This window comes from Echinops telfairi, unplaced genomic scaffold, assembly GCF_000313985.2.
Source record: "Echinops telfairi isolate 266 unplaced genomic scaffold, ASM31398v2 ScPeMD7_5868;HRSCAF=6743_0, whole genome shotgun sequence".
Lineage (NCBI taxonomy): Eukaryota > Metazoa > Chordata > Mammalia > Afrosoricida > Tenrecidae > Echinops > Echinops telfairi.
The window spans coordinates 1,447,130-1,457,094 of record NW_022109767.1 but is presented as its reverse complement, the minus strand read 5'-3'; the positions used below and the strand labels follow the sequence as shown (position 1 = coordinate 1,457,094).

The window sequence follows — 9,965 nt, the reverse complement described above, 5'->3', positions numbered from 1 at the left end:
GATAGCACGCTGGTAAATGCCAGGCTCGCTCAAAAAGCTACGAGGCTTCCCGTTTCTATGTCCCCGGGTTTATTCTAAGCAAAACACGTTGAAGCGGGTCTCCGCCGTCCGTGGATGGCTGCAGATACGTTCTCTCAGTAAGGTACTTGTCTTAGTCTCCGTAGGATGCTTCCACGAAGACAGATCTTCTCCAAGCAAGGGCTTCCACCGGGATCCGCTGGGCCCGTTAAATTCAAGGCAGCGAGGTCAGCTCAGAAGGTGATAGTGGGTGGGGATGGGGGGGGGACTTGAAAGGGGTCATCCACTTGACAGATTGATCATGGGGCTTATGATGAAGCATTAAGAAAATGGAAACCTGAATTGCTGGGGTAGTGGTTAGGAAAGTTGTTCTGAGAACAACCCCGCACCCACCACCTTTCCCCCATGACAACAATGACCTGCGGATTCTTTTAAGCTAGGAGTGGCTCTTCCCCGAGAATTTCATTGGGAAACCTTACCCATCCACCGGCCAGGCCTGGGCTGGCTCCTTTAGGCTTCTTCTTGTTTCCCAAACACAAAGAACATGGAGAAGGAACATGCACCGGTCCCTCGGAGAGGCCCAAACTGCCAGGTTGATGCGCTGTAAGCTGCAGGCTGGAGGATTTCCTGAGGATGTGTTGTTGTTCGATGCCATCGAGTCCGTTCCAACTCACGGCGACCCTGCGCACCACAGAGCAAAGCACGGTTCCCACCTGCACCGGCCTCACACGTCTTCCTCTGCTTGAGCCCTGGTGACAGAGGACCCGTTACCGACGTGCAAGCGCACCTCTCAGAGGTGTATCGACCTAGATGGAGGATAGGTTGAAAAACAGTAGCTTCGCACGCCGATGTTTTTGTTTAGTAAAAGCGCCTATGATTTCATAGCAGCACGTTGTGATTTGTGCTCCTACTCTAAGGCAGTGTGGTTCTCAACCTTCCTAATGCTGGGACCCTTTAACAGTTCCTCAGGTTGTGGCGACCCCAATCATCAAATTATTTTCGTTGCTACTAATTTTGCTACTGTTAGGAATCTGGCGACCCCTGTGAAAGGGTCGTTTGCTTCCCAAAGGGGTCACGACCCACAGGTTGAGAACCACTGCTCTAAGGAACCAATTTTAGAATTCCGTTAAAGAATCAGAATGAACAGAATAGATGTGTGGTCAGAACTGAGATTTTAAGGAAGAAGCAAATTATGTTAATATGTATATACTGTACAGATTTTCAGGGGTTATAAGTTTGGTAGAAAAATAAGTGTCGTATGCTCAGACTAAGTGATCACTCAGTCTGTCTGCTCCTGAGGGAAAAGTTACACTTTCATAATCATCCAATTATTGTTAAATCGTAAGGCAAAAATTTAAAACTGCCAACTTTTCCTTAAAAGGGGCAATAGGATGTGAAGTTAAAACTTGGCTAAACAAAGCTTAGTAACTTGGAGACGAAGTGAAACCAGTATGTGCCATATCAGCTCTATTTTATACAAGTCAAGGCGTTCAAAGTCCTGGTTCCTCTTTGGTTACGTGTGGGCAGTTATTTCCCTCAATGAACTCTTTAACTCATGTAGAGCATTTACATTCTGCCCAAAGAACATACGTTGGACCCTGTCCTTTGTGAATCTCTATGCACTTAGACAAGAATACAGATTTGTCCCATATGCCTAATTGATTCCTTAGCTGTTTGCTTTCAGAACGTGATATTTACATGATTAAATTTCGCTTCTTTCAGAGTAAAACCGGAGCTCTGGAAGGCCCCGAGGTGGACGGGTTCGTCAAAGACATGATGGAACTGGTCAAGGTGATTTCGCGAGTCAGCCCACCGGAAGTGAGGTTGCCGGGCAGATGGAGTTCCTTGTTTATTTTTGAGAATCGGTGGTGGCGAAGATTAATGCCAGAGAGCAAACCTGGGGCCATCGTCGATTTTAGAACCGCTGAGCTTCCAGGAAACCCAGTATAGCTCCCTTTTCTCTTCAAATCATTCGCCATTTAGCTTCCATGACACCCATCATGATTTAAACCGCCCCCTGTGTAATCCAAGAATGGCAGGGCCGTGGTCTCTCTGCTTTACTTTCAGACCTGACTACCGCTACAACGGATACAATTTAGATCGCAGCTCCATCAAAGAGCTGTCTGAAGTAGAGAAATCAAAGCTGAACCGGTTACCGTGATGCAGTTCTGCCTCACAGCAACCCCCTGAGTCAGGGTAGATCTGCTCCACGGGGGTTCCATGTGCGTAATCTTCAACGAAGGAGTCCTGGTGGCCGCCTTGCACTAACTGCAAGGTTGGCAATTCAAACCTACTAGCCACTCCTTGGGAGAAAGATGAGGCTGCCTGTTCCTGTAAAGATTTTCAGCCTGGGAAACCATATATTGGGTCACTATGAGTTGAAATACACCAGTGATAGTGGGTTTAAAAAACAAAAGACTTTAGGGAAGAGAATCATGAGGCTGCCGGGTGGGTTATGAACCTTTTAGTGGAAGAGGCAAGTAAGAACCATTTGTAGGGCAGGAGTAGACAGTGTTTCAGACAGAGATCCTGGTGCACTGGATCACAGATAAGCAGTTAATTTCTAACTCCTTCTTCACTACTATGGGACCAAGTCCCATAGTATAATATATAAAAAATACTATAGTATACTATATTTAGCATATGAGATATACTCTATACAGTATACTATATATGCTATACTATATATACTATATAGTATACTATAGTCTCACATCCTTAGGGATGCTTTTGAGGTTGGTTTGCGGCACCATGCTCATGACCTCATGGGCCCAGATGTCCACTTAGAGCAGTAATTCGCAGGACTCCATCCAATAGCTGATGAGTAAAACTGTCGGAGGCTTGCAGCTGAGAAAAGGCCCAGACACCCGTTTTGACATGCGTCTCGGGAGGGAGTGTGCACGCGGGATTGCACGGGCATGGATGATTTTGCCCCTCCTCTGGCTTCTCGGGAAGATGGCCTCCATGTCTTCGTAGACTCCTAACTGTTGTCATCCACCACCACCCTCTCCCCGCTTCACACACCCCGCTTGTGTTGGAGCCTTTACGGGCGCCGGCACAGCCAACCCCACTGACGGGTGTGGACGTGCTGTGGCCTTTTGCACTGATGGCCGCGGGAAAGGGCCTGTTTTGCTCATTATCTACTTATTGCCAGAGGAACTTGCGTCATCAAAGCTGAGCAGTTATCCAGGGGACAGTCCAGCTGCACAGCTGATGGGCTTGCTAAGCTGGCGTCTCAATTTCTCCTTGATGAAGCCAATGGGGGCTTGGAGTTCCAGGGCTGTGGTAAGAGAAGCCCGGCAAGCGGGGAGCTTTAAAGAAGCGATGTCGATTTTCTCACAATTCATGAGCCCAAGAGTCAGGCTCACCACTTGCTCTAGCGGGGAGTCCTTCTCCATTTCAGCCTCTCGTGGCTTGCAATCCTTGCGTTCCTGGGCTTGTGGATTCCTCTGCCTCCCTAGGCATCGGGTAAGGGTGTCTGCCTCAGACTCGCTGGCTTGTCTCTGTGTCTGTGTGGCTTTTTCTATGTCTAGCAGATGATGCGTCCCTGTACGGCATGCCCTGACTTGCAGAACAAAGAAAACCCACAGGCACGTACGTGACATATACAGTGAACCCTGGTTTATCGCGGTTAATCGGTTCTAGACCCTACTGTGATAAATGAAATTCCGCGAAGTAGGATTCCTTATTTGTAAATCAAATATTTTCATAGTTAGAGCATAGAGGACATGAAAAAACACCCTTTAGTCACCATTACCCTCGTATTACCCAATTTATTAAACGAAAAAGGGAAAATACAGTAAAACATTTTGGACATTACAATTATCATTTATTTATTATATTATTTATGGCATCTAGTTTACAGTATTACGTATTTCACATACAGTATTATTATACATAGTTCTTACAAATACTGTAATCAATAGCCTATGAAATGACTTAAGGGATGTACTCTACAGGTGGGTCGCCGTCTTTTTCCTCTGAAGGAGCGGGTGTAGGCAGTGGGTGCTGTTACGCAAAAACCGCGATAGAGTGAAGCCGCGGAAGTCGAAGCGCGAAGTGGCGAGGGTTCACTGTATTTTGGGAAGACATAATTCATCCCTTAACATTCTGATCTTTATCCACCCTCTACCCCCCGCCCCCAAATTCATATTGCTTCCACATGTAGCACACTCACCCTATTGCAAAGGGTGAGTGCTTTTCAAAACGTGTGGCCCCTCTGTAGCAAGGAGCTCGGGACCACTGTCTACCTGAGTGTCATACCTGGTATTCCAGAAACGTCCGGGTCCCCAGCCAGAGGGCCTAGCCTCCTGCTCCCCATGCACCAGCAGAGCAGCCAAGGCATGCAAGCAATTAACACCAAAGATACCTGCCCCCTTCCTTCTTTGCTATCACCTTAGGGGTCCCTGAGTGGCGCAAATCATTGAGGGCTCTAACCGGGAAGATTACAGGTTTGAGTCCAGTGGTGAGATTCAAATAATTTAACAACTGGTTTGCTGCCTTAATGGGCATTTTAAGTATTAAAAAAGATATACTAGAAGGTAGTTTATTACTTCCTACAGTTAATACTTAAATAAGAGCAATAAAAGAGGCACACAAAGCTAGATTCTATTATAAGAAATTTAACAATATTCATGAAAAAGTATTAAATAATATGTGATAAAAAGCAATACAACTGTTAAAGATATTTCCATATCGCATTTCTCCTGCTGTTTTGTTTTTTGCTTTTACTCTTTTTTATTGGGAGGCTCTTCCAGCTCTTACCAAAATCCATCCATCCATCCATTGTGTCAAGCACATTTGTACATATGTTTTTTTGTTTTGTTTTATTTTTTTTCATTTGTACATATGTTGCCATCATCGTTTTCAAAACATTTTCTTTCTACTTGAGCCCTTGGTATCAGCTCATTTTCCCACCCTCCCCCACTCTCCCTCCCTCATGATCCCTTGATAATTTAGAAATTATTTTTTTCCTTGTCTCACTTCACCCACTTTTCTGATGTCCATCCTCCTGGGGTGGGTGGGTTATATGTCAATCGTTGTGATCAGTTTTCTCTCTTCCCTCCCCCCACCACCTCACCCTTACTATTCCTGGTATCACTACTTTCATTATTGGTCCTGAGGGCTTTGTCTGTCCTGGGTTCCCTACCAATGCACATGCTTTGATCTAGCTGGATTTGAGCCCCTAGAAGGATAGTCTTTATTTTGTTAGAACAAAGCTACTCTAACCTGTAGCCCACGTTTTGGAGCCTATGAATAATTAGTGCTCAGGAGGAAATTTCCTAAGCGGAATCAGCAGCTCATTGTATGGCTGAGCTATATTAGTGGATAACCCTGCCTGAAATAATAACGTGAAAAACCCAGTGCCCCAGAGAGCTTCCACGAGCTGGGCATGCTTCTTAACAGAAATGAACTTACGGATAGCTAGGCTGCTGTGAGGCAGACATTAACCTACATCCCCTCCTCCCCCCACAGAACTCAAAGTTTTAAATGTTTGATTTCACTTTCTGGTTCTAAAATCTTCTCTGCATATTGTATAAAATGGAAAAACATGGAAATAGGTCAAAAGCAAATGAAAACTCAGGCTATGGTTCGGACCATCTTGGGTCCTAGTTCTGGCTGTACCACAAAAAGCTCTGGGACCTTGGCAAGATATTTAGCTTCTCCAAACCTGTTTCCTGTGGGAAGAACCACAGATCCCAACTCCATTAAGGCTGCCGTGCAGGCTCTAGAAGGACGGTCAACGCGAGTAGCCATTGTTATTAGTTGCCGTTGAGTCTGCTCGGACACACACTACCCTCACCCACAACAGAAGGGCACATCGCCTGGTCCTGAGCCACCCTGACCGTCATGGCCACTGTGTGTGTGGACTGCCTTCAAGTCAGGGGGCTTCCCTTCCAGCAGTCTATTGGACCATACTCTGTTGTGGTCCACAGGGGTTTGATTGATTACTTTTCAGAATTAGATAGCCAGGCCTTTCTTCCTGGGTTGTCTTAGTCTGAAACTACTGAAACCCACTCAACGGCATAACATAACTGTTGGTGTATTACCATTGAGAACTCAAATCAATATTAGTTGTTCTCATGATTATATCACAAATCTATGTAGAAATCAATCTAGCTCTCCTAACTCTCATCACTCTGAGCTTCATTAGTTCCACATCATCGTCTAAGGCAGCCAGTGTAATTTTACTGGATTCCTCCTTTAAAATCATTTCTTTTGAATCTCGATAACCTAATTAACTTTCAATGGTTGTACCTCTCAGTTGTCCCTGAATTTGGCAATGGATTTCAAAGTTCAATGGAAGAACACACACACATACACACACACACACACACACACACACACACACACACACACACACCTCCCAGCAAGTCAATTCTGACTAATAGTGACCCTAGAGGACAGTAGACCTGCCCCTGTGGGTTTCTGAGACCGTAACTCTTTACAGGAATAGGAAGCCTCGTCTTTTTCCTGGAGAGCGGCTGGTGGTTGTGAACTGCTGACCTTGTAGTTAGCAGCCCAACACATAACCACTATGGTCCCCAGGGCTCCTCAATGGGAGAAGATGGAGGTAAAATTCAAGCCAGCAACATGGTAGATGAGGTATTTTTTCCCCCAGAGAAAATTGAAGAGAAGGGTACATTTTTAGACCTGATATCAGTTGATTCTAGCTCTAGTCCACAGATTTGTCAGAAGCAACCCTCAGTTTCACTCTTTGATGGGCTCAAATCAACTCCATTAGAAACCTGCCACTTTAGAGTTTGCCCTTCCATTTTTGTGAGGCTGCCGGGGCAGAACGAGGCCCCTCTCAATGTAAATCCATTTGAGATGGAACCGCAGGCTAAATCAGTCTGGTTAGTGCTACGAGGCAGGCTAGCAGGGCTCTGCTCCTATGTTCAGCCAAAAAGGGTGTACACAGGAGTTGATTTTTCTCCATAGTAGTGGATGAGTGATGGTCTCCTGGGAAGTGAGCTAAGCAAGGACACATCACATTGTTGGATCTTTCCCAGTCTTGACTGGCTTGTGCCCAGTCTTCCAGCTTGCTTATAAGAGAACAGTTCACATAATTTGAAAGATACAGTCAAGGAATGACCATTCATTGAATCTGACATTTGTTGGTTTCATAAATACAGCCAGCACCTGTGGCTGTTTTCTTTATATTTACCTTATAAGAAAGGCCCTGTAAAGTTTCTTGGGGTTTTTTTGAGTGTCAGAAACCCAAAGGGGCAGTTCTACTCTGTCCTCTACATGAGTTGGAATCAACACAGTAGCAGTGCCTTTATAAGTCAGATAAACACTGATATCTGCAATCTCTTTGAAAAGCCAACCGTCAGAACATCTCATACTGCCAGTAGAGCTCTACCTGCATTTCTAAATGTGCAGTATTGGGTCAGGTCCCTGATGTTTGCAATAATAACTTTTAGTTTCGTGGGAAAGGTGCACGATGCAGATGTTGGCTTTCACCATGTTTTTTGCTTCAGAAAAGCAGTATGCCCTGTGCCCTCGGGCTGAGAGATGACCTAGCCAGTCCCTGAGGTAGACAGTGTCTGCACAGGCCCACAGCTCCCTGAAGGCACCCTGGTGATGCGGTGGCTCAGCCTTCACTTGCTGACTGGAAGACCTGTGATATGAACCCTCCAGCCCCTTCAGGGAGGAAATGTGATGCTCTGCTTTGATCAAAAGGTGTACTTCCTTGGAAATCCAATGGGGCAGCTCTACACTGCCCTATAGGCTCGCTTTGAGTCAGAATCATCGAGCACAAAGGATTTGTTTTTGGCTATCACTTCCTGAAGGCACCCTGGTAGCGCAGCGATTAGGGGCTTGGCTGTTAACCCAAAGGTTGGTGGTTCCAACCTAGCCAGCTACTCCCTGGGGAAAACCTGTGGCAGTCAGCTTCGGTAAATATTTATGTATCTTGGAAACCATAGGAGGCAGTTCCATTCTGTCATATGGCGACTGTGAACTGGAAGCAGTTTGATGGGAGCCAGCAACAATCACTCCTGAGTGGGACAAACGGACTGCACGTGACTACCCTCCTAAACATGGGTGGTCTGCTGGAGCAAGGCTGGATGCAGTCGAGTTTACAGGCAAGGCAACCAACCCTATAGAGCAGGTCTTCTGGGCAACACACGGGCAGGCTCACTGTGAGTGTTACTGACAATACAATCCAATAGTTTAAATATATCTCAGCGAGTTGCATCATCATCTCCACAATCAATTTCAGGTCATTTTCTTCCTTGTATCCATTGTTATTAGCTCCCCACTCCCCACCCTCAATATCTGCTGTTATAATCAATCCTATTGTTGTTAGTGCCACCCCGAGCGGGCTTCAACTCAGCAGGGTCCCCTGGAGCACAGACTGACGACACGCTGCCTGGTCCTGCGCTATCCTCCCTGTTGCTCTCCGGTCTGAGCCCGGGTCAACCCATCTTGTCAAGGGTCTTCCTCTTTCTCGCTGCCCTCCACTGTGCCGCGCGTGACGCCCTTCTCTACAAACTGGTCTCACCTGTGTTTGGCCTTGTCCCAGGAGTAGAAAAACAAAGTCGCTTGAAACTTCCTGACACATCTTAGCAAGCTTTTAGAGAAAACTATCTGTCTGCCTCCCCATTTCCTCCTTCCACATCTTTCCCTTCAACCCAAACTACCCAGAAAGCCACGGGGTCTGTTTTGACCCAGGCGTTTCTATCAGTAAAGAAATGGGCTGCTCTATATAGTTCTTCTCACTAAGATGCTAGTGATTTAATGTACTGCCAACCCCAGAGTGATGAAAGTCTTAAAATATGGCGAACGAGAGAGCAAGAGACCTAGGTGGCAAGGGGAAGGCAAGGATTAATCTGGTGGAATCAATATTTAACTGACTAAAGAGGGCCAGGTACTGTGGTAACAGGGGCTTCATGGAGCTCGCCATTCGTGGCTCAGTTACATGCACACGTCACTCTCTTGAAGATGCCGCACTATTGCTCAAGCCTTTCCATTTGCCTAGAAAAACAACCCGAAGGCAATGCCAACACGGTCCCTCATTGTCCCTTTACAATATGCAATCAGTAGATGATAATTAGAAGAAATCTGGGACAAGACTGGCCCCGGATGTGGGACTTATTATCATTATTTCTCCTGCACAAGGAGAGATTAATAGGCTGGCCAATAGGCCCCCGGCCAAGGTCTTAAACTACCATGGCCTCTGCTTGTCCCCCTGGTGTGTTCAGACACCAACGGGCTAATCGACATCAGAGTGAAGACCGAAGAAATGTTGTAATTTTGCACAGAGGCAGTGGTTCTGGGTAATTACGTTTTCTGATTGAGAGTTATCCTCAGTGGATTACAACCTAGTGTCTCTAGCACCTTTCAAACTCTAATCCATTCTCCAGCAGACAGAGAATCTTTGAGATGGATGGTCCGGAGTCTCACGGATTATGATTATGAATCCAGGGTAGAAATTGAGGGAGGGCTGGGGTCAAGTTTTCCCACCAAGTTTCCTCATTTTAGGAGTGTTGGCATGTACAGGGAAGAGAGGGCATACAATAAAAGCATGAGGGCAGAGTTCCTCATTAATTGCAGGATAATTGAGAACGCACTATGAACAGGCACTGGGGAGACCGAGCCAGGCCCACAGATACCCCTATTGTCAGTGTAAGATAAGGAATACTCAGCCAAGCACCCGGGGCCCATTCTCAGACTTTTGCATAATGTATAGACGAGTAAAAAGATCATTTTTGAACATAGAAAGCTATGGCCTTGGGTAGTGCTAGAGAGATAGGCTGTGTGACTGTGGACCAGGTTAATAAGTCTTTCCAGGCCACGGTTGTCCATCTGTGATTTGAGGGTGATAGGAGATACACTCATAGAATTGTCCGGAAGAGTAGGGGTGAAATGTACAGAGCCCGTAGGCCCGTCACGTGTGTGCACGTGCACGCACGTGCACGGGGGTCCTGTTATTAAAACTG

At 46.2% G+C, this 9,965-nt stretch overlaps 1 protein-coding gene across 1 annotated transcript in view; it reads left to right on the top strand.

The window, feature by feature from the left end:
• The window catches only part of SCGN (secretagogin, EF-hand calcium binding protein), a 57,343-nt gene that overhangs the window by 44,170 nt on the left and 3,208 nt on the right, over window positions 1-9,965 (top strand). The window contains exon 10 of the mRNA XM_004712518.2: window positions 1,741-1,809. Coding sequence (XP_004712575.1) covers window positions 1,741-1,809 — 69 coding nt within the window. The remainder of the gene's footprint in view (window positions 1-1,740; window positions 1,810-9,965) is intronic.